Below are 27,807 nucleotides of genomic sequence, written 5' to 3'. Positions count from 1 at the left end.
TGCGATTAGGGAACCAGCTTTACATTACATCAACAAATCGTGAAAATGGCGACTGAAGTAACTTCGAGACCGTCGAGGCAAAATGTAAGATTAAATACATTATTTCACAGTTTGACATGTGTTTTGTTTTATATGCTGTCGTAGGAAAGTGTTTTCTTATTTGATCAATCAGAACAGCAGCGTGACCAGCTAATTTACGTGTGGTCTGCCTGTGGAACAACCTGCCAGCATCAGCTGTGACCGCCCAAACTATGGAGTAGTTTAGAAGCAGGCTGAGTCCACTGACGTGACCCTACGTTAGGACAGATGGGTGGCGTTTTTTACTTGCACTTTTTTCCACCTTTGTAGAGGATTTCGTGTTCCTGGCCGCGCACTTTGCGGAGTAACTATAGAATGCAGGGCCACTTTCGGCGACAGGTTTGTTAATGCAGTTTGATGCGATGTGACGAGTGGGAAATATGGCAAAGTGTCGAGCAATACAATTAGTACTTTAATTATATTAGACTTAGAGGGCGGTATTTCCAATGGGGAATATTATCATAGAGGCTTACCTGACTACTACTACTACTCTAGTACTAAATAAAGCTGAGCTACGTATATTACTAGCCTACCTTGTTGAGCTGTTAATGGCTCCGCTTTTAACATCGGTCTTATCACTGTCACCATTACAGCCCACCTGCGAAATTTTTATAAGATAAATTTAAGAACTATGCCCCCAAATACAACAAACGAAACTTTTTGGGATGATTCTTTTTTTTTGTCTTCTTCATTGAAATTAAATTGGTTTTGTTTTGTACTTGTCTTCTTTTGACAAAGAAAATGATATTTAATTAATTGACAAGGGTCTCTATAATTATGAAATAGGATATGATTAATCAATGTCTTTAAGATATGATTTATCAATATCTTTTTTTCATACAAAACCTGTTCCATTGTGTTAACCACCCGTAGGAAACCTCTGCCCATTTTTAAAAAATTTTTTCCCCCTTCTCTTCAAGTTTTAATTAACTGGTTTAATTAACTGGTTTAATTAGGCTGTTTGATAACTTAATGGCCTTCACACCTTCTCTATTTTGCCTGTCTCGGGCTTAAAACTACGTTAACGCGTGTTTTAAAAAAAATACAGGTTTTTGATGCAAAATACAGGTTTTGGGGTTTCAGAATACAGTTTTGTGATCCCAGAGGTTGGCTTGTCTGGCTGTAATGGTGACAGTGATGAGACCGATGTTAAAAGCGGAGCCATTAACAGCTTAACAAGGTGGGCTACGTATATTACTAGGTTAGGCATCATGACATGAAGTGTAGTACTATAGTCTGATAGTAGAGGACGCTTTTATAAAGAGGTAACGGTCTGTATCTGTATCTGTATCTGTATCTGTATCTGTCGAATACTGCAACAAACAAATACATCACAGGAAAGTTGCAGGTGTGGTGTGGCGAGTGGACAAAAATTAGTGGTGAGCTCCCCTTATGAAAGTGGTCATTTGGATTTTATCTAGCCTAGTTTTGAATGAGTCTATTGAAGGAGCTTCTCTTATACACACTGGTAGGCGGTTCCATTCAACGAGTGTTCTTGGAACAAAGGAAAATTTGTAGCAGTCCTTATTGGTTGAAGGGTGGGTGAACGAAATTTAGAAGATTTCATAGTGAGAGTTTGGTTTCCCTGTAGTTTGAGTTGGTACTGGTCCGTGTTGATAGCAGTTTTATGATGAACCGATTCATATAAGAGTGTTAGCCTGGAGATTGCTCTATGTTCCTCCAAGGTTTTCCATTGCAATCTACTGATCATTGAGGAGACGCTACTCTTACGAACGGGAGTCTTTGCATACAAATCTAGCTGCTCTAGGCTGTACCGCTTCCAGTCTATTTTTGTGTTCTTGATGGTGCGGGTCCCATACACTAGCGCAGTACTCGAGCTTGGGTCTGACCAGGGTTTTATAGGCAGTCTCCTTTACATTTGAAGAGCAGTTGTATAGATTTCTGCGCAGTAATCCCAGGACTTGATAAGATTTAGAGGTAATGTTGGAAATGTGAATCGCCCAGTTCAGGTTATGATTTATCTCTACGCCCAGGTAGGTGTGTCTTTTAACAGACTGTAGTGGTTTATCGTTCATTATGTATGTTGACTGGAGTGGTTTTTTCTTATGCGTAATGTGCATTGCGTAACATTTGCTGACATTAAATTTCATCTGCCAGGTTGATTCCCAGTTGCAAAGTTTGTTGATGTCGGAAGCAGTGAGAAGAGATGGGAGCCTGGATGCGCAGATGCGCGGATGCGAAGTGGGCAGCCGAAGAAGGGAACTTCCATTAACTTAGAGGGCGGTATTTTCAATGGGGAATAATGTAATAGAGGTAACGGTGGGTGGGGTGTAGTGAGAAGAGATGGGTGCCTGGATAACTGGATGCGCGGATGCGGAGATGCGAAGTGGGCAGCCAAAGAAGGGAACTTCCATTAACATAGAGGGCGTTATTTTCAATGGGGAATATATATATATAGAGGTAACGGTGGGGATAGTGAGAAGACATAGGAGTCTGGATGACTGGATGCGCGGATGCGTGGATGCGAAGTGAAGTAGGCAGGCAAAGAAGGGAACTTCAATAAATAGAGGGCGGTATTTTCAATGGGCAATTGATTAGAGGTGACAGTGGGGAGTAGTGAGAAGAGATGGGAGTCTGGAAGACTGGATGCGCGGATGCGTTGATGCGAAGTGGGCAGGCAAAGAAGGGAACTTCAATAAATAGTGGGCGGTATTTTCAATGGGCAATTTAATAGAGGTGGCGGTGGGGAGTAGTGAGAAGAGATTGGAATCTGGATGACTGGATGCAAGGATGCGAAGTGGGCAGGCAAAGAAGGGAACTTCAATAATATAGGGATGGGGAACATTTGCATAGCGGCAATAAATATTATGTAATTGGAATTCGGGCTTTCTTTCCCTTTTAAAAATAATCCTTGAATGGGGAACATTTGCATAGCGGCAATAAATATTATGTAAATGGAATTCGGGCTTTATTTACCTTCTTAAAATAATCCTTCAATGGGGAACATTTGCATAGCGGCAATAAATATTAAGTAATTGGAATTCGGGCTTTCTTTCCCTTTTTAAAATAATCCTTCAATGAGGAACATTTGCATAGGGGCAATATATATTAAGAAAATGGAATTCTGGCTTTCTTTCCTTTTTTAAAATAATCCTTGAATGGGGAACATTTGCATAGCGGCAATAAATATTAAGATAATGGAATTTGGGCTTTCTTTCTCTTTTTAAAATAATCCTTGAATGTGGAATATTTGCATAGCGGCAATAAATATTAAGTAAATGAAATTCGGGCTTTCTTTTCCTTTAAAATATAATCCTTGAATAGGGAACATTTGCGTAAATGGGGAATATATATATAGAGGTAGCGGTGAGGAGTAGTGAGAAATGGGAGTCTGGATGACTGGGGATGCGTGGATGCGAAGTGGGTAGGCCAGTTCGTTATGGCTGACTGGGCATCCACGCAGCCTTGGATGCGTTGACGTATTGTGGAGTGGCCCTGGATTCTATAGTTGTACCTACTTTGCACCTTTCACAGTACTTCTAGAAACTATAAGGCACCCTAGCCCTACTTGTGTGGCCAAAGGATAGCTGAATCCTTAGCCACACGTCCACTGTCCGAGTCCACACCATTTCCTCATGCAGCTCAGAAATAAAAAAATTCTGGCGCCATATCTGCGAGCCATCCGGCAGTATAAACCGGCTGAATGTGTTCACCTAACTCTTAGCTTGCTTTGTGCGTATTGAAAAGTGAAACAAATAAAACGTTAAAAAGAAATTTTTAACGATAACTTTGCTACCTTTCGCCGACTCTAATTTCATCGATACGTGCACGGCGTAGCCATCTTGGAATATGCGAATCAGCATGACGTCATCTGCCTGTCTGGATTAGTTGTTGAAGTGTTGGTTCGAAGCTCAGTCTGGATGAGTCATTGGAGTGTTGGTTCGAAGCCCGGTCTGGATGAGTCATTAGAGTGTTGGTTCGAAGCCCGGTCTGGATGAGTCATTGGAGTGTTGGTTCGAAGCCTGGTCTGGATGAGTCATTGGAGTGTTGGTTCGAAGCCTGGTCTGGATGAGTCATTGGAGTGTTGGTTCGAAGCCCGGTCTGGATGAGTCATTAGAGTGTTGGTTCGAAGCCCGGTCTGGATGAGTCATTGGAGTGTTGGTTCGAAGCCTGGTCTGGATGAGTCTTTGGAGTGTTGGTTCGAAGCCTGGTCTGGATGAGTCTTTGGAGTGTTGGTTCGAAGCCCGGTCTGGATGAGTCATTAGAGTGTTGGTTCGAAGCCCGGTCTGGATGAGTCATTGGAGTGTTGGTTCGAAGCTCAGTCTGGATGAGTCATTGGAGTGTTGGTTCGAAGCTCAGTCTGGATGAGTCTTTGGAGTGTTGGTTCGAAGCCCGGTCTGGATGAGTCATTGGAGTGTTGGTTCGAAGCCTGGTCTGGATGAGTCATTGGAGTGTTGGTTCGAAGCTCAGTCTGGATGAGTCATTGGAGTGTTGGTTCGAAGCCTGGTCTGGATGAGTCATTGGAGTGTTGGTTTGAAGCCTGGTCTGGATGAGTCATTGGAGTGGTGGTTCGAAGCTCAGTCTGGATGAGTCATTGGAGTGTTGGTTCGAAGCTTAGTCTGGATGAGTCATTGGAGTGTTGGTTCGAAGCTCAGTCTGGATGAGTCATTGGAGTGTTGGTTCGAAGCCTGGTCTGGATGAGTCATTGGAGTGTTGGTTCGAAGCCTGGTATGGATGAATCATTGGAGTGTTGATTCGAAGCTCAGTCTTGATGAGTCATTGGAGTGTTGGTTCGAAGCCTGGTCTGGATGAGTCATTGGAGTGTTGGTTCGAAGCCCGGTCTGGATGAGTCATTGGAGTGTTGGTTCGAAGCTCAGTCTGGATGAGTCATTGGAGTGTTGGTTTCGAAGCCTGGTCTGGATGAGTCATTGGAGTGTTGGTTCGAAGCCCGGTCTGGATGAGTCATTGGAGTGTTGGTTCGAAGCTCAGTCTGGATGAGTCTTTGGAGTGTTGGTTCGAAGCTCAGTCTGGATGAGTCATTGGAGTGTTGGTTCGAAGCCTGGTCTGGATGAGTCATTGGAGTGTTGGTTCGAAGCTCAGTCTGGATGAGTCATTGGAGTGCTGGTTCGAAGCCTGGTCTGGATTAGTCATTGGAGTGTTGGTTCGAAGCCTGGTCTGGATGAGTCATTGGAGTGTTGGTTCGAAGCTCAGTCTGGATGAGTCATTGGAGTGTTGGTTCGAAGCTCAGTCTTGATGAGTCATTGGAGTGTTGGTTCGAAGCCTGGTCTGGATGAGTCATTGGAGTGTTGGTTCGAAGCCTGGTCTGGATGAGTCATTGGAGTGTTGGTTCGAAGCTCAGTCTGGATGAGTCATTGGAGTGTTGGTTCGAAGCCTGGTCTGGATGAGTCATTGGAGTGTTGGTTCGAAGCCCGGTCTGGATGAGTCATTGGAGTGTTAGTTCGAAGCTCAGTCTGGATGAGTCATTGGAGTGTTGGTTCAAAGCCCGGTCTGGATGAGTCATTGGAGTGTTGGCTCGAAGCTCAGTCTGGATGAGTCATTGGAGTGTTGGTTAGAAGCCCGGAAGAGTCATTGGAGTGTTGGTTCGAAGCCTGGTCTGGATGAGTCATTGGAGTGTTGGTTCGAAGCTCAGTCTGGATGAGTCATTGGAGTGTTGGTTCGAAGCCTGGTCTGGATGAGTCATTGGAGTGTTGGTTCGAAGCTCAGTCTGGATGAGTCATTGGAGTGTTGGTTCGAAGCTCAGTCCTGATGAGTCATTGGAGTGTTGGTTCGAAGCTCAGTCTGGATGAGTCATTGGAGTGTTGGTTCGAAGCCCGGTCTGGATGAGTCATTGGAGTGTTGGTTCGAAGCCCGGTCTGGATGAGTCATTGGAGTGTTGGTTCGAAGCTCAGTCTGGATGAGTCATTGGAGTGTTGGTTCGAAGCTCAGTCTGCATGAGTCATTGGAGTGTTGGTTCGAAGCTCAGTCTGCATGAGTCATTGGAGTGTTGGTTCGAAGCTCAGTCTGGATGAGTCATTGGAGTGTTGGTTCGAAGCTCAGTCTGGATGAGTCATTGGAGTGTGTTGGTTCAAAGCCCGGTCTGGATGAGTCATTGGAGTGTTGGTTCGAAGCTCAGTCTGGATGAGTCATTGGAGTGTTGGTTCGAAGCTCAGTCTGGATGAGTCATTGGAGTGTTGGTTCGAAGCTCAGTCTGGATGAGTCATTGGAGTGTGTTGGTTCAAAGCCCGGTCTGGATGAGTCATTGGAGTGTTGGTTCGAAGCTCAGTCTGGATGAGTCATTGGAGTGTTGGTTCGAAGCTCAGTCTGGACTAGTCATTGGAGTGTTGGTTCGAAGCCCGGTTTGGATGAGTCATTGGAGTGTTGGTTCGAAGCTCAGTCTGGATGAGTCATTGGAGTGTTGGTTCAAAGCCCGGTCCGGACACTTAGTGATCATTTTGCATCTCATTAATCACCACCTATAGGAGTAAATGGGTACCTGTGATGTCTTGTAGACCCTATCAGGTGTTTGTTTCATAGGCCTACTAATAAGGCTCCCATGAAACCTTATAAAGGACTCAACCATTTTGGGTTTCGCTATATGTTTTAAAAATAGTCCTTGATAGATGAAATACTCTGTTCAACTTGGCTTTGCCTTGATTAGACCATTCTATCTTTCAACTCATGAAAATATTCTCATCACTGCACTGTGTAATTACAATTGGCGTTTAGAGGTGCCTACACTGGTTTTTATACACATTGTTTTTCTCCTGTTTTTATTTGTGAAGAAGCACCTTTATGTCCTCTCATGAGGCACTCCATAAATATTTTTTTTATTATTATGCCAAACCAGCTTTCTCTATTTATGTTATCTGTTATTCTATTTCTAGGTTTTAATTGGCGAGTTGCCTGCAGATTTCCTGAGAATTGAAGGAGTAAACTCAGCCCCAAGTACACCAAGTAATCTACAGATATCATCTGATGAGCAGACAGCGAGGGCGCTACAGTATGGAGGGCAGATTGGTTCACAGGTAGCTGCTGCTGGGCCTTGTGTTGGACGACTTAGCATTACAATTGTACAGGTAAATGGTTATTACTGCTGGGCCATGTGTTGGATGACTTAGCATTACAATTGTACAGGTAAATGGTTATTACTGCTGGGCCATGTGTTGGATGACTTAGCATTACAATTGTACAGGTAAATGGTTACTACTGCTGGGCCATGTGTTGGATGACTAAGCATTACAATTGTACAGGTAAATGGTTACTACTGCTGGGCCGTGTGTTGGATGACTTAGCATTACAATTGTACAGGTAAATGGTTTCTACTGCTGGCCATGTGTTGGACGACTTAGCATTACAATTGTACAGGTAAATGGTTACTACTGCTGGGCCGTGTGTTGGAAGACTTAGCATTACAATTGTACAGGTAAATGGTTTCTACTGCCGGGCCGTGTATTGGAAGACTTAGCATTACAATTGTACAGGTAAATGGTTACTACTGATGGCCGTGTATTGGAAGACTTAGCATTACAATTGTACAGGTAAATGGTTACTACTGATGGCCATGTGTTGGAAGACTTAGCATTACAATTGTACAGGTAAATGGTTACTACTGCTGGGCCGTGTGTTGGAAGACTTAGCATTACAATTGTACAGGTAAATGGTTTCTACTGCCGGGCCGTGTATTAGACCGTGGGATGATCATCAAAAAGGGCTCTAGTTTTCGAGTTTTGTGGTCTACCATCTGCAACTACCTGAATTTTTCCCTAGATGTTCTTATGGTAGTCCTAAATAACATGTGAAAGTCGTCAAGGGCAAAACTTGCACAGTAATGAGTTATTTTAATTAGAAAATAATTATAGAAAAATAGCGCCCTCTATTGGTCAAAACTGGAGAACTATGCACAAACTCTATGGGCAAATCACCAAGTGCACAAACGAATGGGGAATATATACTGGCTTATTTATTTTGCTTTCATTTACAGGTTTTCAGCTCTTTTCTCCCAGATTAATTATTTAACATCCCTGGACATCAATCATTTCCCCAATTGAGTTATTTCAATTGTTTCAAATTAATGTCACTAACAAACTTTCTGGGCCTCATTTTGGTCATTTACTAAGTTTTCAGAGCTTAGACAGGCCTTAATTAAATTGTAATCGATTGAATGAATGAACTTGACAAAAAAAGGATATTGTTGACATTAAGATTTTTTTTATTTCTTCTCTTCATATCATAATGACACATTTCTAGTACAATACTCATTGTTATCATGATGAATTATGTTACTTTCTTGAAAAGGCCCTTTTAAATTCCCCCACGCAATTCAATTTAAAACAATAATTAATCCGTTTATGTGCCGTATAACCTATGCCTGGCGTATCCCCAAAAAGTCTTGACGTATTCTCACGTATCCACCTGTAACATACATAACTTCATTTTAAGTTAGTGATACGCTATCAATTCATTAGTCATACGCTTTGTATACGTTCAGTACGCTATGGATGCGATTCTGGGAAGTTGGGTACTCATGAACTTTTAAAATGCTCGAACTAGTTTCTGTAGGCCTATACGCCGGCATACGTTAAGGCGATACACCATGGTGTGACAGGGCCGTTAACAATTTCAAAGATATAAAGATTTTACAAAATTGAATGAAAATAATATAAATCTAGTTCCCAAACTGTCTTTCTGGTACCACAGTAACTGATGGGTTAATTCAATTCTCAAATAAATTGTTCCACATTTATTTTAAGGTTTATATTTTGGTAAGCCAAAAGCTTACTTTTTACACATTGTACTTGTGCAGAATTCTCTTCTTATTTTTTCTACTTTTCTATTGAAAATGATGATTCAGACAACATTTTGTTTAAATTAGTTATCATCAGAATAAACATCCCCGTCCGAGTCCTTTGAAGCCACTCCGCAACTGGCACAAAAGCATAAGTCTGTGCAGGGGAAATTGATTTGTTGACAGGAACATCTGCTGTGTGATATTTTCCTTTACATACTTTCTTCTTCAATCTGCATGATACACTGTTCGGGGAGCACGTTCAGCTGAGGCGTTTCAGAATCACCAGTGTCAGAGCGTAGCAACCTTTTGATCGTGGTTCACCTTCAGTTGTCTCGTTGCTATTGGCATCACTATTCTCGCGTTCTGCAAGCGAATTATAAAAGCATACTCGATGACTGAACAGACAGTACACAAAATAAAAACAATTTGTAGGAAAAGCAAACATGTACAGTTTTGGTGAAGGTAGATCAACTCATTGTTCCTTAATTGTAGTACACATCCAATCCAAAGTTTATTTAGGCAGTATGAATTTCTCATATCCAAGTGGCATGCCCTCATACCCTAGTCAACTTGTGCCCAACTACTAAAGGTCAATCCATACAAAACGTATGATAAAGAGCACTGGAAAGCTTTTGATATAAAGAGAACATTTTTACCCAATACTTTGAACTTTTCATTATCTTGTAGCAAATTCTTGCAAAAATTTACACAGATTTTATATATAGATTTTTTTATTTAATGGGGATACTGGTCCTGTTCACAAATACCAACAGTTAACCATATATTCATTTGAGTTTTTTCTCTCGTTTTCCTGAAAACAAAAGAAAAAAAGGTTAGAAGGTTACGCACAGTATTTCTTCTGGTGGACGAGAGTAATGAACAAGTTATTTTTTTTTACCTTCAATTTTTGTTCTTCTTTAGCTTTCTCAGATTAATTTCTGCCTTTCTTTGTTTCTCCTACTACCTGCACGCTTCATTGTCAGCGAAAAGTGTTGATATACCACTAACCCAGAGCGGACATGTCATACTGAAAAGAAAAGAAATACAAATAAATGAGGCCCTAGTTTACTCATCTTATTTGAAAACAAAATTAGGCTTGTTCCCCTTGGTTTAAATACAAAATTTTAATTTTACTACCACATCTCAAAGAAATCTGGTTGTTTGCCTCTAGAATTTTAAGAATAAAGATGGGGATGTTATTTATTATTATTCAAGCATACTTCATCACGTGATTAGTATGGGGGTCTTGGGGTACGTGTATGTACCCTTGCCCTTCCTCCACTTCAGTGTTTTAGTTTAGTAAGTAAGGGCCAATTTAATTTTTCCTGAATCGTGTACATTTTTAATCGGCCTAGTGCATTGAATATTTAATGTTTTTTTATTTTTCATACTGTAGTCTGTACATGTAATTGTAATTACTAAATGTAACAGTGCATGTATGAATATGATGTATGTTTTTTGTTATTAATTCAAGTATTAAGTAAATAACTAAAACCGATGTGTGTCATCATCATGATTCATCACCAAAATGTGTATCCTCATCATGTGATCGTGACTCTGATTTCGTTTCATATATTTGAGAGATCGGAGCATTTCATTTTGTTTAACTTCATGACTTGACAAAAAAAAAAAAAAAAAAAAATGATTAACTGCTTTGCTTCGAATTGAAGCACAACTTACTCTGGAAAGAAATGTTGCCTAAATACCTTCAACTTCCACTAGTACATCCACGGTACTCCAACCAGCAGCTGCCGCTGTGCTTTCTGGTGAAATTGGATCGGAAGGTCTTGTCTTTTGTAGGTCGCTGTCATGTCATCATCCATGGCGTCCAAGCATACACATTTTCACATGTCATGATGATCATGATGTTTTTCCTAACCACTGCTGGGCCAACGAACTCCTGCCAGCGATAATTATTTTCCCGAACTAGCTCGGATTAAATTTATGTTGTTTTCATGTAACATAAAACGAGCCGATCTTCGCAACTTTCTTCCCTTCACACAGGACGAAGTTTCCTGAGAAGCGTAGACGACATCTTTCTGAAATCCTTCTCGAAACCACGGCTTCGGCTCCGCATGCTAGCTTGGCCCCGCGGTTGTTTTGGCAATTGTGCGTACTTTGCGTACGCGCTCAGTCAGGGCTTCAGACGAGATAAGGGAACCCGAAGCTGAATCCAACGCAGGCGCCGTCGTTTCGAAAAGGGCCACAAAACCACAGGACTTCGAAACAAGCTCTTTCATTGGTCCACACATCCGCATGCATGTCATATGCGCTATGATTGGCAGAGCTTATAAGTCATCTATTTTTTTGTTGCACGTTCAGTCATTTATTCTCGCTGTATTATTGTGCTTCATTTCGCGAATAAATCCATACTGTGCAAGTTTTGTGCTTGACGACTTTTTTTGGGTGGTGAGTTGAATTTTCTTCAAATTTTGAGACCAAATGTAAGTAGTTGTGTAGGGTAGAGCACTGAAAAGCAGAATTTGGAGCATCATCCCACGGTCTATATTGGAAGACTTAGCATTACAATTGTACAGGTAAATGGTTTCTAGTGCTGGGCCGTGTGTTGGAAGACTTAGCATTACAATTGTACAGGTAAATGGTTACTACTGCTGGGCCGTGTGTTGGATGACTTATCGTTACAATTGTACAGGTAATTGGTTACTACTGCTGGGCCGTGTGTTGGAAGACTTAGCATTACAATTGTACAGGTAAATGGTTTCTACTGCTGGGCCGTGTGTTGGAAGACTTAGCATTACAATTGTACAGGTAAATGGTTTCTACTGCTGGGCCGTGTGTTGGAAGACTTAGCATTACAATTGTACAGGTAAATGGATACTACTGCTGGGCCGTGTGTTGGAAGACTTAGCATTACAATTGTACAGGTAAATGGTTTCTACTGCTGGGCTTTGTGTTGGACGACTTAGCATTACAATTGTACAGGTAAATGGTTTCTACTGCTGGGCCGTGTGTTGGAAGACTTAGCATTACAATTGTACAGGTAAATGGTTTCTACTGCTGGGCCATGTGTTGGATGACTTAGCATTACAATTGTACAGGTAAATGGTTTCTACTGCTGGGCCGTGTGTTGGAAGACTTAGCATTACAATTGTACAGGTAAATGGTTTCTACTGCTGGGCCATGTGTTGGATGACTTAGCATTACAATTGTACAGGTAAATGGTTTCTACTGCTGGGCCGTGTGTTGGACGACTTAGCATTACAATTGTACAGGTAAATGGTTACTACTGCTGGGCCGTGTGTTGGACGACTTAGCATTACAATTGTACAGGTAAATGGTTTCTACTGCTGGGCCGTGTGTTGGAAGACTTAGCAATACAATTGTACAGGTAAATGGTTACTACTGCCGGGCCGTGTGTTGGATGACTTAGCATTACAATTGTACAGGTAAATGGTTACTACTGCTGGGCCGTGTGTTGGATGACTTAGCATTACAATTGTACAGGTAAATGGTTACTACTGCTGGGCCGTGTGTTGGATGACTTAGCATTACAATTGTACAGGTAAATGGTTACTACTGCTGGGCCGTGTGTTGGATGACTTAGCATTACAATTGTACAGGTAAATGGTTACTACTGCCGGGCCGTGTATTGGAAGACTTAGCATTACAATTGTACAGGTAAATGGTTACTACTGCTGGGCCGTGTGTTGGAAGACTTAGCAATACAATTGTACAGGTAAATGGTTACTACTGCCGGGCCGTGTGTTGGATGACTTAGCATTACAATTGTACAGGTAAATGGTTACTACTGCTGGGCCGTGTGTTGGATGACTTAGCATTACAATTGTACAGGTAAATGGTTACTACTGCTGGGCCGTGTGTTGGATGACTTAGCATTACAATTGTACAGGTAAATGGTTACTACTGCTGGGCCGTGTGTTGGATGACTTAGCATTACAATTGTACAGGTAAATGGTTACTACTGCTGGGCCGTGTGTTGGATGACTTAGCATTACAATTGTACAGGTAAATGGTTACTACTGCTGGGCCGTGTGTTGGATGACTTAGCATTACAATTGTACAGGTAAATGGTTACTACTGCTGGGCCGTGTGTTGGAAGACTTAGCATTACAATTGTACAGGTAAATGGTTTCTACTGCTGGCCATGTGTTGGAAGACTTAGCATTACAATTGTACAGGTAAATGGTTTCTACTGCTGGGCCGTGTGTTGGAAGACTTAGCATTACAATTGTACAGGTAAATGGTTTCTGCTGCTGGGCCGTGTGTTGGATGACTTAGCATTACCATTGTACAGGTAATTGGTTACTACTGCTGGGCCGTGTGTTGGAAGACTTAGCATTACAATTGTACAGGTAAATGGTTTCTACTGCCGGGCCGTGTGTTGGATGACTTATCGTTACAATTGTACAGGTAAATGGTTTCTACTGCTGGGCAGTGTGTTGGAAGACTTAGCATTACAATTGTACAGGTAAATGGTTTCTGCTGCTGGGCCGTGTGTTGGAAGACTTAGCATTACAATTGTACAGGTAAATGGTTTCTACTGCTGGGCTGTGTGTTGGACGACTTGGCATTACAATTGTTTTTATTATCCCATGATATATTGTCAAAAAAGTATCGCGATATTGGATTAAATCGCGATTTATATTTGAAGTCTTAGCTTCTGACATTTTACCATGCTTAATTTTCATGCTGCAACAGTCTAAACAAATCGAGGTATGGATCTGTGAGGTGTACTGTCTACCAATGGTGTTATAGCTCTATGAGTTACACACATAAAGTGTCTTTCAAAGTGTCTACTGCGCATGACTGTTCTTACATGTGTGTATATCCTGACCATTTCTTTCTACAATGTAGCTAACAAATAAGTATCCATAATGCACATGGGGTGACCTCTCATTCATAAAACGTTGTGGATGGGCTGTGGTTTGTGTAATATGATCCCATTGTGGTCTGCAGTTAGGCGGTGAGGCGGCGCACAAGGTTCCCGCTCCCACACAGGGGAGGTAATAGACCCTTCCCATGAAATATGTAAATTGCACATAGCGCGTGCGCACTAACGTTTTGGTTGGCAAAATGAGGGAACATCGCGCTGTGTTGTACACGACTTACGGCTGCGTGACGCAGACGCGATTGCGCGTCTGCTCAGTGCACAACTCTATGGCGTTTGCCAACCAAACTGGTTTGTACACATGTGTGAATGTAATTAGTATATTTCGTGGGAAGGGTCCATTGATACATTGTGTTACTTCTGAAGTGTCTGTGGGAGACCGCCTGGGCGCCTCAAGTCTTTGATGTTATTTTTTTTCAATTGGGGAATCTTTCGGTTGGTTGTGGGACTTTACATTTTTTTTTTTAACGGCCCATTCTGGTTGCAAGACGTCTCAATTATATCGCGATATCGCCCAATTGTACAGGTAAATTTGGTTTCTACTGTTTCCAGGGTTTGCTCTACTGGAGGTTGCTATACAGCTGTCTCTTAACAAGTCATTGTACCAAACTTTGATAAAATCTAACTGGCAAATGGCTTGTCATGATGCAAAACAAACATGCTTTGTTTTCCGATTTCCCATAAAGTTTTCAAAAACCGAGCTTACAGTCCCAGTTCCTTCTGTTTCCATTTACCTACTGAAGGATTCATAAGGACTTTGGACTATAAGCCCATTGCTTATCATAGGGTCGACATCCCAGTTCCACTTTTATCCGAGTCCAAATGCGTCAATGTGGAGAAGAAGAACGGGAAGATTTGCACATAATGTACTGTAAAGCATAGAGACTACATCACCTAAAACATGAAGTATTTATATTCTTTACCGTTTTTTCTTCACAGGCCAAGCTTGCAAAGAACTACGGCATGACACGGATGGACCCTTATTGTCGTATTCGTGTTGGTCATGCCGTCTTTGAAACCCCCACTGATCTGAATGGATCCAAGAGCCCAAGATGGAATAAAACAATACAATGTAATGTGCAGCCTGGTGTAGAATCACTCTACTTGGAGATCTTTGATGAGGTGGGTCTCTCTTTAATAATAATAATAATAGTAATAATAACAACAACAACAACAACAACAACAACAACAACAACAACAACAACAACAACAACAACGACGACGACGACGACGACGACGACGACGACGACGACGACGACGACGACGACGACGACGACGACGACGACGACAACAACAACAACGAAAACTTATACTGCGCGTATCATATCCACCCAATAAGGTGCTCAAAGTGCATGAAAAGCAGAAAACAAAAATAAAGCAACAGGGAATAGGGAACAAAGGGAAGCATAAGATTGAAACAAACTATTAAAAAGCTGTTACATTATTGAAAGGAAGGTTATCACTCTTAAAATGAATTGCAATACAAATCTTCCGCACATGACTATTACATCAGTGCGACATCTCCACGGTTGCTTTTTCAAAGAGTATGCGTAGCAGACTGTTGCTCATGTGGTAGTACCACCCATACAGCCATATGTATTTACTCTGTTCTCGATTGTTGCACATGCATCAGACAGTCTACTATGTGTGCGTATTAAAGATGTGCTTAAATACTCGCATACACGCTTGGTAAACAGCAAACTAGCACCTGGCATATCATCCGAGATGGATTTACCAGTGAGAATTAAACTCTTGATTATGAGTTTGTATATGAGGTACAGTAGTAATAACTATGGGAGACTCTAACCTTATGGAAGAGTGTATAGTGTTTACCACACGTTAGTTATCTAATTATCTAATGAATTGTTGGGTAAGCCTCTCTGCTGATTACAGGTTTACTTGTAGGTTTTGTTTACTTGGGGCTTGGAAAAACACTGACCATACAGAGCTTATAACAAATCGGTTTAGCATTAAAACAAATCCTAAATGTAGTTCTTAACATGCTTAACGTATTTGTAAATATTATCTGCAGGATTGAAAAATTTGAGCCTTTTATTTGAGTTCAGACTTCGTTATGTCTGTCTGGTGAAAACAACGCTTCAAGTTACTCCAGTAAGATAAATCCTGCTATTTGATCCATCTCTTTAGTGCTGAGGATACTACTCCTGAAAAGCTCCTTGAGTTCTATTACTCGAGGGGTAATACCAAAAGATGGTATTCCATCATTTCAAATGTACCTTCTAAGATCTGGATCCAATTATGTAGCAGGTTGTTTTGTCAGCAATGACTCTCACCACTGGTATACGTGTACATCTTTTCCACAATTTGCTCTGTTTGACTAAAACTCTCTGTTTTTTCCTGTCTTAACAGAAATCATTTGGTGCTGATTACCGTATTGCATGGAACCATATTCAGATAGCGCCTTCTGTATTTCAAGGAGAAGTCAAAGATGACTGGTACCCGTTAAGCGGTAAACAGGGAGATGAGAAAGAGGGCATGATAAACATAGTTCTCTCACACCAGGTAAGGACTCAGAAAGAGTTTGTACGAACAAAGTACTGTGGTCTTCCTTTACCCTTCCTGACCCAATTCACTTTTTCTTAAAAAATTTCTTCATGACATTTTGCCTAAAACATCACCATGCCGGACGGCCACTCTAAGGTTAGGGCTACAACTGATTTGTGTTTAACTGCCACCAGAGGCACATAATTGCCACCTACTCCTGGGACTGAAACAGGGGTATACCCCCTTTCCAGTCAGAAAGGATTTAGGCATTGGTATCATCAATTAGGAGCCTGGCTGGTTAAGCAAAAATCACTATCTTCCTAACTTCTTATGAACTTGCTCAAGAGCACAAGTGTCTTGACTAAGCTTGGGCGGCTCCTTCGGTTACCCGGTTCTACCCGGTTCCAAATTGAAAACCGGACGGGCCGTTCCACTCTTCTGTGGAACCAGGTACCCGCTTTTGTCGGTTCCGATTTTAAAAGACCGAGTCTCAATTATAAAAGGCTCTGTGGAGCCAATCCTGCCACGAACCGGCTCTAGATATTGAGGCTTGATGTTGAAAGCGGTGACCGCAGATACAGTGTGCAAAGGCTTCAAGCCGACATGAGTATCAACTATCACATATGTGGCTGCATACACAGTGCACACACAGCACACCACCACATTGTGTACATGTATATCTCATGCATATACATGTACACATGCATATACATGTACACATGTATAGACAGCACGTTGTGATTGGCTGCCGATATATCCATATTCATAAAAGCTTGCCTCATGCACAAAACACAGTACTGTATGCATGTACAGGCATGTACAGGCATGTACACTGTATGTACAGAGACGACACACTGCATGCACTACGGACATACTGCACTACTGACATACTGCACACCGGATGTACCGCACTACTACGGACGTACTGCCGGCTAAATCAAAGACTTGTTTAAATGCAGGGAGAATAGGTGCTCGGTGGCACGATGTCTGATTGACTTGGGGTGGGTATTCTGGTATTTTCGTTTAAAATAGATCGGCTCCAATTGTGTGTGTGTGAGCTCGGGACCAACTTCTGATTAACTTGGTTATTTTCAGTTTAAATAGATCGGCTCAATTGTGTGTGTGTGTGAGCTCGGGACGGGCGGCTTATGTTTTATATTGAATTGGAACCGGGTATGTCTCAGAACCGAGCTTTTTTTCGGAACCGGAACCGGAACCGAGCCCCAAATTTCTGGAACCGCCCAAGCTTAGTCTTGACCAGGATTCAGAACTCACACTCTACTGCTGAAAACACCAGAGCTTGAGTCCATTGAATTAGACCACTCGCCCACAAAAATCCACTAACCTGACGTCACTCATCATCGTCACAATGATGTTTGCGTCATTTCGGAGTCAATGTCACTATGTGTTATACAGTGTTGTGGGAATTTGAGGTGAGAATGCATTTACATGTTTTAATATCTGTTGACTCTTAATTGTGAGCTTGTTACAGACACTGTTTGTGATGTGTATTCAAGGGATCATTAGGTACATACTAAAGATGCCTCACAATGTCCCATCTGTCAAGCTCATAATAGTAGAGAACAGTGGACCTTTACTATAACAGGAGTGCAGGGACTGGGCAGCTTAAGTGTTTATAACATGAATGTGTTAAAAGAGGACTACTAAACAAAGAAGCGGAATTGAATTTCAGTACTAATTATCATCCACCTGCCATGGTACAGATAAATACAAAGAGTACATGTTCAGTGACTGGCCAGCAGGACCATTTAGCTTTTTCATTTCACTGGAAAGCCAGCTTTCTTCACTTGTCCATTATTCATACTAAAGAGGAATGCTTTACGGAGTTGAGCTAGCAATCCAAACCACGTGGAGTGATTTTTAACTGGTCCTGAGGTGTTTAACTGGCTACATATAGCTAAACCACCGTTGAAGGAGAACATGGCATGTATGCATAATAGATGTTAAATTTGCATCGGGGATAAAGAATATTAATTTTGGTTTTTACCCATACACCGATGTGTGTTAGCACTGTATACTCAGTACTGCATATATGACCTAGTTTTCGTCTTTGTATCTTTGTTGTTTGACATACAAGATCCAAATTTTACTAAGGTTCTGTTGCCAATTGAGGTTTGATATTATTCTTTACTGAACCTGTAACCATAAATTCGTAACACCAAAGTTCATGTTTCTTATTTTCAATTTTAGCAAGTACAACAGATGCCAATGTTTGCCCCTCAAGTAGTTTATGGTGGAGTCCAGCCCATGGTTGTTCCATCCCCCTATGGTTACGCAGCACCCGTTGCTCCTAATATGATGGGTAAGTACTAAGTAGTTTAGGGTTGTTTCATTCCCATAAATGGTTACGCAGCACCCGTTGCTCCTAATACGATGGGTAAGTACTAAGTAGTTTAGGGTTGTTTCATCCCGCTATGGTTACGCAACACCCGTTGCTCCTAATATGATGGGTTAGTACTAAGTAGTTTAGGGTTGTTTCATTCCCATAAATGGTTACGCAGCACCCGTTGCTCCTAATATGATGGGTAAGTACTAAGTAGTTTAGGGTTGTTTCATCCCCATATGGTTACGCAGCACCCGTTGCTCCTAATATGATGGGTTAGTACTAAGTATTTTAGGGTTGTTTCATTCCCATATATGGTTACGCAGCACCTGTTGCTCCTAATATGATGGGTAAGTACTAAGTAGTTTAGGGTTGTTTCATCACCCTATGGTTACGCAGCACCCGTTGCTCCTAATATGATGGGTAAGTACTAAGTAGTTTAGGGTTGTTTCATCCCCATATGGTTACGTAGCACCTGTTGCTCCTAATATGATGGGTAAGTACTAAGTACTTTAGGGCTGTTTCATCCCCATATGGTTACGCAGCACCCGTTGCTCCTAATACGATGGGTAAGTACTAAGTAGTTTAGGGTTGTTTCATCCCGATATGGTTACGCAGCACCAGTTGCTCCTAATACGATGGGTAAGTACTAATTAGTTTAGGGTTGTTTCATCCCCATATGGTTACGCAGCACCTGTTGCTCCTAATATGATGGGTAAGTACTAAGTACTTTAGGGTTGTTTCATCCCCATATGGTTATGCAGCACCCGTTGCTCCTAATACGATGGGTAAGTACTAAGTAGTTTAGGGTTGTTTCATCCCCATATGGTTACGCAGCACCCGTTGCTCCTAATACCATTGGTAAGTACTAAGTAGTTTAGGGTTGTTTCATCCCCATATGGTTACGCAGCACCCGTTGCTCCTAATATGATGGGTAAGTACTAAGTAGTTTAGGGTTGTTTCATTCCCATATATGGTTACGCAGCACCTGTTGCTCCTAATATGATGGGTAAGTACTAAGTAGTTTAGGGTTGTTTCATCCCCATATGGTTACCCAGCACCCGTTGCTCCTAATATGATGGGTAAGTACTAAGTAGTTTAGGGTTTCATCCCCATATGGTTACGCAGCACCCGTTGCTCCTAATATGATGGGTTAGTACTAAGTAGTTTAGGGTTGTTTCATCCCCATATGGTTACGCAGCACCCGTTGCTCCTAATATGATGGGTAAGTACTAAGTAGTTTAGGGTTGTTTCATCCCCATATGGTTACGCAGCACCTGTTGCTCCTAATATGAAAGCAGGTTATTGTAATTAGTTTATCCCCTTTGAACATTGAATCCATCCATGTTTAGTGAGGTGAGAGGAGGTTTATTTACCACCTGTATCTCTGCTTTTTGATTGGAGAGGGCAGAATTCAAATGGACTCCAAAGAAATATTCAAAAGTCTCCCGCAGGCAATCTTTGGAGATTCTAACTTTTCAACATACTTTTATTGATTTCATCAACAAAAATAATTTCAGGGAATGCTTATTACCATAGCAATCTTTAAAACAAGTAGGCGTTCAGATACAATTTCTTTTCAGTGTCATTACCAAAGTATGCCCCTATTTTTATGGCGGTAGTCTGGAAAACTGTATGTGCCATCATTCAGTATTATTTGTGTTTTTGTGAACATCTGGAGTAATGCATTGAACATGTTGTTGCCACATTGAAACCCTGGCCACAAATCTTTGTTAACAGAAAGAGGTGACTTTTTTTTTTAATCGGGGTGAATGGTCCACTGCACATGAGCATCCTTCAGCTCTATCCTAGCACCTTTGAACATTCAAAGTTTGAATGATGTGCTGGGATTGAGTAATATATGAAGTAAGGCTCAGGATAAATGAGGCAGTCAACAGAGGGGGCAATCCATGGCTCACTGTTTACGTGGGCATCTTGAAATTCGTCTTTGTTCAGGTTGCTGAATAGCTTAACCTGGAGGTTGTTGGTTCAAATCCAATTCCAGTCAACCTTCCTTTGCTCACCCCACAATTAAATTTAACATGTACCCAGTCAGTTTCCCTTGTGGTTTAATACTTGAAAGTAAGATGTGTTTGACAAGCTTTGTATTTGGACCTAACAGGTTACCCACCTCAGGCTGTTCCACAACCTCAACAACAACAGCAACAACAAATACGTCAACCACAACCAGTTCAAATCACACCAGATGATATCAACAGCTTGAAAGAAATGTTTCCTAATATGGAGGAGGCTGCCATTCAATCAGTTCTGGAAGCAAACAATGGCAATAAAGACGCTGCAGTCAACAGCCTGCTTGCAATGAGCAGTTAGAAGGTCTTTCTTGGACTCCAAACACTCAGTTGAGTATTAATGAAACTAGGATCATTCACCATTGTAACGATATTTCAACATCCAAATTGTTGGACCTTGAAATATTTGAATAATAACCATGTTAAGCTTGGGCTGTGATTACGCAAAAAGTGCCGTGGCCATGGCCACTGTTGCCATGGGCCCAATTTCTTATTATAAGATCTGTTAAACGTTTTCTGCTTAACAAAATTAAGTAGGATCACCAGTCAAAAATGTGATGTGTGACATGTTAGTTGGCTGGTAAGCTGGTAAGCACATTTGTTATGCTTAGCTACTATTTGTACAGAATAGTACACAATCCCGAAAGAAAGAGAAATAAAAGGGAAGTTTATTAGTGAATAAATTAAAAATAAATAGATTTATTGAAGTAAATAAATACATATATGGGATGTAAGTACAGTATATAAACTTTGAATCAATAATGAAGAAAAACCGCAACATAATGTATTATTCTTTTATTTTACAGAACTTTGAACAGTTTCTAAGCCATTAAAACAACAAAAACAACAAAACAAATGATGTCATCTCCCTGTTAAAGTTCTATCAGTTTTTATCTTTTTGTACTCACATGGGAGGAAAATGAACCTCGCTGCTATTGTGTGCTGTCTGTGCGCAATGTTTTCAATTCTCACAAGTTTCAAGGATCTTTTACCATTTGTTGATGTAATAGTTTACAAAGTATGGGTTAAAGGTTTTAAGGAGAATAATATAATATAGAAAGTTGCTTTCGTTCTTGAGGTAGTTCGCTGTGAACATGATACAACTCTCGTTTCCTTTTCAGTAATATTTCAAAATGTAACGCATTTCAGGAAATGAAAGATGTGACAATGTGTTGTTATTTCGGATAAGTATCAGAGTAGTTACTCATTGAGTTTTTCAGGAAACGTTTTTTTAGTTGATATGTTATGTTAGTATAAAATGGAAAGTATAGGGAGTGCATTATTCAACTTAGATTTCGTGGACGTTGTTTCTTTTTGGGGGTGAGATTTCAGCAAACCAGACAACTTGAACTAGTCTTTTCCACCTCAATAAGTTTCAATACAACTTCCAAAATAAATAATGTAAATAGTTGGGTTTTCCTGTAAAAGAGCACCACGCTCTAGTAGGAGGCTTTAAAGGTCTTTGGTTTTTGAAACTGTTTTAGTCCTTACAAATGTACATGTAACCAATAAAACTAACAGGTGAAAATGTTTGCGTTTTTGAGATATTTCTGAAAATCAGGATTGAATGTCAACGCACGAAGAAAATTGTGGGTCATAAAAAAACTAGTATCTTTTGACATAACCACATTAGTTGGAAGTGAATTGTGTCTCAAAGTACTTCATACTGTTGAAAGCCGCTGTAGGCTTCTTACCAGAACTTGTTGCCAATAACTTTAAGAATGATTACCAAACAAGTTACCTTGATAGATGGATCAAAACTATAGCAACAAAATAAAATACCTAATATGACTTGTTGGAGGATAAGGGCAGCCATTTTGTAATGGCAAGTTTATGTTCATATGTAGGTCCTTTGAGTGTAATGAAGTACATTCATGCCATGTACAGATCTATACTATTAAAAGCGTAACCTGCGCCATCTTGGATTGAAAATTAGAAGGTCCAGTGGTATGGCATCCTTGTGGAATCCAACACGGTTGTGTGTGTGGAATTCAATACGTTTGTGTGGTTTCAGACGTCGGGTTGCAAGTCTGCAAAACCCGGATCCAAACTCGCACTTACAAGTCATGTGATTGGAGGAAGTTCGGGCGGCGACCGTGCGTCAACCACTGGTCGATGTTGTTACCAGACTTCCTAGAAATCTTTCTGACACGCGACTCATTGGACAGTGTTTCGCAGATGGTGCTCCGGATTGGTTCATTCATTGCCCCTTACCCACCCACCCGCCATTCGATCCGCCCTTTTTGGTCAGGTTACTTTCGTGTTGTACTAAGCATGGTTCTCCGGATTGGTTCATTCATTGCCGCGCAGGGTCGAAAGGGTCGAAGAGGCTGGGTGCCAGGACAAAACCGAAACCAATCTCACGAATTTGCATTGAATGGATGAAGTACCGTAGATTGATGTTTCGCAGGCGACCATGTGTCAACCACTGGTCGACGTTGTTATCAGACTTCCTAGAAATCCTTCTGGCAGGTGACTCATTTGTTGAAAAGATTATATGGAGAATATTTATAAAAAAGCATTCACTTCCAAACGGCATGAGAATTATCATGATGGACAAGGATGGGATCAAACGGAAGCTTTATAATTTGGAAACATTGGGTAGGGCCGGCTATAGGTTGGAAGGTGTCTAAGGGAACTTTACAATTAATAACATTTTGGGGTTGGGGGGGGGCCTTACACAAAGAGCCATTTTGGTCAGTGTATTGTGAGTGGGGTATTGTCTGGTTTGAGACAGGCCACCTGTTGCTTGGGGTGAAGGCGGTCGCCGTGGGACCACTTTAGGTTGACAGTGGGTGGCGACCTCTCGGACTTACAAAAATCTCCATACAGAAATTGCACTATTGATGCAAACTACGTATCTTGCTGTTTTTTAAACTATGGACACTATCTTTTGCCAGTAAACTCAAATGAGTACATGAATACCGTTTTAGAATACGGTCTGTTCATGGAGGTATAATGTTGCAGTTTCAGAGATTAACCCATCACGGAAGTATGTGAAACCATTCCTTACTCTATGGTGAAACTTATACACGTACGTCAAAGGCTGTTTTGAAGCTGTAAAAAAAGAACTTTGCTTTGCATTTGGTCAAAGTTGTTAAGCAAAACGACATTAAGTTTCCTTTTGAATAAGTCCATTCACAAAATTGGTTAGAGCAGTGTGTCGGTCAGGTCTCAGAATGTACATTTTGCCAAATCCATTTTGTAGCCTAATTTAGCAATCGGCCCGTCGGGTTGGTTACTGATGGAGATAATATTAACAAAAGAGACCTCGTGCGGCTGAATGGGGTACATTTTTAGGAGTTTGTCTACTGACCCAAACTGGACGTAACAAACCCTAAACATAACTTGACATGCTTTCTGAAAGTGAAATAAGAGGAGTGAGGACGAATTTATCGTTTTTATTTAGTTTGTACGATATAGGGTTCCAGAGATATGGGATGTATGGAGGTTTGTTCCTAGAGCAGCGTGAACATGAACGCGGTCAGAAATTGCGTCGTTTGTCGTTAAAATTTCGCGAGATGCAATAAGCCCAAAGTGACAATAAAACAAAACCAGACCTGTCAAGTCTCACGCATTAGGCATGAGACTCACGCATTTGGTCTCTGTCTTACGCTCACACGCACATCAACCGTTATTGGGCGAGAGCGGGGAAAAAAAATAACGAAATTTTTTGTCTGTACAAACAGAGCGCAAATTTGCTCATCCAGTAGGTTCAGCTAAAATTCGGCAGAGCGCAAAACGCTTATTGCGCACAAGTTTGTTCCGATTCTTTTAGCAAATTCGTTGAAATGCGCTCCACTAGCGAAGACACAACAGGCAGAAGAAGTGAGCGATTGATTTTGGACATCATTTTTAGTCTATTTTTTTTTAAGTTTGGAAGGAAAGAAACCTGACACAATCGAACCTCCACATTAACTATCAACATCTCCTGTGTACCTCAAGTGAGTTTTAATTATTCTGAGGAGGTTTTTGATGCATTTTGAAAGACTTTTTTGTCCACAATTAAATTTCAGATTGTTTTATTTTTTAGAAAGGCCTTCTTAAACTGGCAAATTTTTTTCCGGGGGGAGGGGGGTTGAGCTTTGAAAAATCTCACACATAGCTGGCCTCTGGACTTGGCACCTCTGCCTGCAAAACACTTTTTTGACGTTCACGTTAAGTGCTCCCGTTACATGCAGCCTATTGACCAGAAAGTTTACAAGACCAATTCAGATGAGAACAAACTCTTACCGCCCCCCCCCCGAAAAAAAACAGTAGATAAATTAGATTTGTGGCAATGTTCCAAAAACTCGCTTTACTTATAGTGCTGTAGCAACGCTATGTATCGTGGGACGTAAAAATGTCATTTTTGACGATGTTTTTTAAAAAGGAAATGCAAGCATTATGAATGTATATTGAGTGTGGAGAAAGTTTTGGTAGTGTAGTACAAAAGAAACTTTAGTTATTGCTGGCTAACGGTCAGCTTCACCTATCAGCGCTGATTTGAAAAACATGTAACGTTAAGGAGGCTCAACATATTAGACCCCTATAAGGATCACGGGGGAGCCTTATAGTTTCTAGATGCATAAGGTACGTCGTCTAACCCAAAACGAGGTGGGTACAGCCACTGCAAGTAGTGGCGGACGTGCGAAATAGCTTCGTTTTGGGTTAGAATTATGACGCCATGCATAAATATTGAGAGAGGCGAATAACACCCCCACCCACATTTCGAAATATTTGTGTAAAGGATTTTTATATCCAAGCGGGGTGCCGCGCGAAGCGCGGCATCCCGCTAGTTCAATTTAATTCCATCAATGTGGGGACTCTCTTGTCAGTTTACCATTCTCTGTCTCTCTCTCTCTCTCTTCAACGTTACAAAACATTTCTGTTTAATACTGAGTATGGACTGGTGAAAAAGCTTGTGGACTAGTGAAAAGACAAGGGGCCAATTGCAAGCTTGCAAGCACAAAAAACAAGTTGCTAAGCACACAATAGTATTGCCTAGCAGAAACAGGTTACCAGCCCAGATTCACTAAGTTTGCATTGTTTTGGCTGGTGCCCGACTAATTTTGTCCTTGTCAAAGTAATTTGTGAAACAGTATTTTCTGCCATTTGTATGAAATTGGGTCCAGCTAATTAGCTGGTCGTGATGCTGGCCTATTACGTAGAATTTGAGATCACCAACAAAAACACAGGGACTTACAAAACTGGGTCCTTTTTCAGGGTTTGTGTTCGTCCTTTATATCAGGCTTTTGTTTGATTATGACAATGAAAATAAGAAATAGCTTCTTTTGGGGTCTTGGAATGCGCACATTGGTGTGAACTTTATATAACATTTATATATATATAACATTTATATAATTAGTTAGCTTTTCAACTCATGTACAGGTACTTTAATTTTAAATGTTGACTCGTCGGTATTACCTGTCTATTTTTATTTCATTATAAGCAAACTTCAATTTCTTGGTTTTATACTAACACATAGAAATGAAAATCATTTCTGAACAAGAACTGGGCCTAAGTTCGTAAAGCAGGTTAATTGCTAATCAAGCACAGAACCATCTTGCTTAGCATCAACATGAATAATGGCAAATGCCAAATGTTTACATTGTTTCGACGGGTGCCCACGAAAGTTTTGCCTCTTAAGGCAGTACTTTCTGCTGACAGCATTATGAAATTTTGTTTTTGTTTATCCAAAGAAAGAAGTGAAACTACTCCCAAATCAGTTTAAGGCCTTCGCGAAACATTGCATCTCATTTGGTGTCTGTTGGCTGGGGGGGGGGGGGGCGGGTATATGTTTTGCTCCAGCGATATTCTAGAAGACTTTTTCTGTCTAATGATTTGGTTTAATTATCAAATAATGTATATAATTTACACGGAAAATTGCATATGTCTGCGTATTATGCTTTATAGTGAATAAAAACAAGTATGTTTTAGAAAAGACAAATGATAGTCATAATGTTCTTTTTACATATCTGACAACGGTCACACTTTGCCTTATAATTCATTCTGTCACGTGTATAATATTACGAAAGTTGTTGCTTTCCTGCCATGCCCTTTGTACACCTCTCATTGTAATACATACTGTACTTGGTACTGGGTCGAATTCAACGCTGCTTTCCGGTGCTCGTCGGGTAAGCAATCACCAAGTCTGGTTTTCGGCAAACTTGAGCCGAACATTCTTATTAGTATCGAGAAAGTTATGATAATTCATTATTGAACAAAATAATCTGCAAAAATTACACGAGTTAAACAAAAATTTCAATCTCACGATCCCGTCATTTTCTTACATCCGGTATCAACCATGTAGGCTAACAAATATAAATAATTTTGCATGTTACACGTAAATTCATTGTGTGGTGAATTTAAATTTTCTTTAGTGCTTTTTTGTTTCGTCTCAGCGTAATCGCTTTTCTTCAGCTTAGTTCGGGCCCAGGCATGCACTTCAATCATACCTGTTTCGTCTGTTCTAGTGCTGATAACAATTGTTCATAAATAGGCGTCGCTATTACCCTTCAGAACTTTCTTTGAAAGATGTCCAAATAATCTTCTCGTTCCAATCGGGGAAACAAAGTCTGTTGGATTGGTCGGCCGACGCCTGGCTGGTTCTTGATAATTTTAGCTTAACTTCGTCTCGGTAAAATCGCTAAGAACCATGACTCGGTAGGTACACATTGATTGTACCGGGTGTCTTAAAAAAACCTTTACACTTTTGAAATCATGCTGCCGAATAAAAACAATTACGATTCTGGGGCAAAATGTTTATGTGTATGGATAGCTAATGGTCTTACATTTGATATGACACCAAAAAGTCAGGAAAATAATTCATGCCGGGGTGATGAGCACTGCTCACTTTTGTGAATGGTAGCTGCGCAGAAATTAGCCGTCCTTGATAAATTCATGATCAAATGCGATCGGTTTGGGTTTGCTGAATGAATTTTGTGGTGTATAACACCATCTAAAAAACAATTATGAGTGAACATGGAATTGCATGTTTGTTCTTGTAGCATTGTAACTGTCCCTGGTGGACTCAGTGCACGGGAGTCAGAATGGGGTGATGGTACATTTTGGAATTCCATGTTACAAACTTTTTTTTTTTTTCTTTTTTACATTCCACTTTTTCTTAATGACTAGATGGGGTTAAATAAATTGATTATTCAAATACGGCCTGTTGAAAAAAGGAACGTCACTGATGTTGGCTACTTAGTGTTTAGATTACCCATTGACCTGAAAGAGCCGAAATCTTGGA

At 40.9% G+C, this 27,807-nt stretch overlaps 1 protein-coding gene and 1 long non-coding RNA gene across 2 annotated transcripts; one reads left to right on the top strand and one right to left on the bottom strand.

Annotated features, from left to right (window-relative positions):
• LOC139939545 (toll-interacting protein-like) lies at positions 1-26,450 on the top strand. The gene is made up of 6 exons (XM_071935546.1): positions 1-84; positions 6,924-7,115; positions 14,637-14,819; positions 16,068-16,220; positions 18,414-18,525; positions 20,669-26,450. The coding sequence occupies exons 1-6, from the start codon at positions 46-48 to the stop codon at positions 20,875-20,877; spliced, it is 888 nt and encodes a 295-aa protein (XP_071791647.1). The 5' UTR covers positions 1-45; the 3' UTR covers positions 20,878-26,450.
• On the bottom strand, positions 8,033-11,021 carry LOC139939546 (uncharacterized). Its single transcript, XR_011786325.1, has 3 exons — positions 10,534-11,021; positions 9,726-9,854; positions 8,033-9,190 (listed from the first exon to the last, which is right to left on the bottom strand). It is a non-coding gene; the product is annotated as an uncharacterized lncRNA (long non-coding RNA).
• Positions 26,451-27,807: the final 1,357 nt, after the last annotated feature.

The sequence above is a fragment of the Asterias amurensis genome, chromosome 7 (genome assembly GCF_032118995.1).
Source record: "Asterias amurensis chromosome 7, ASM3211899v1".
NCBI classification, from domain to species: Eukaryota; Metazoa; Echinodermata; class Asteroidea; order Forcipulatida; family Asteriidae; genus Asterias; species Asterias amurensis.
Note: the sequence above shows the minus strand (reverse complement) of the source record. Positions and strands in the feature narration are given on the sequence as shown.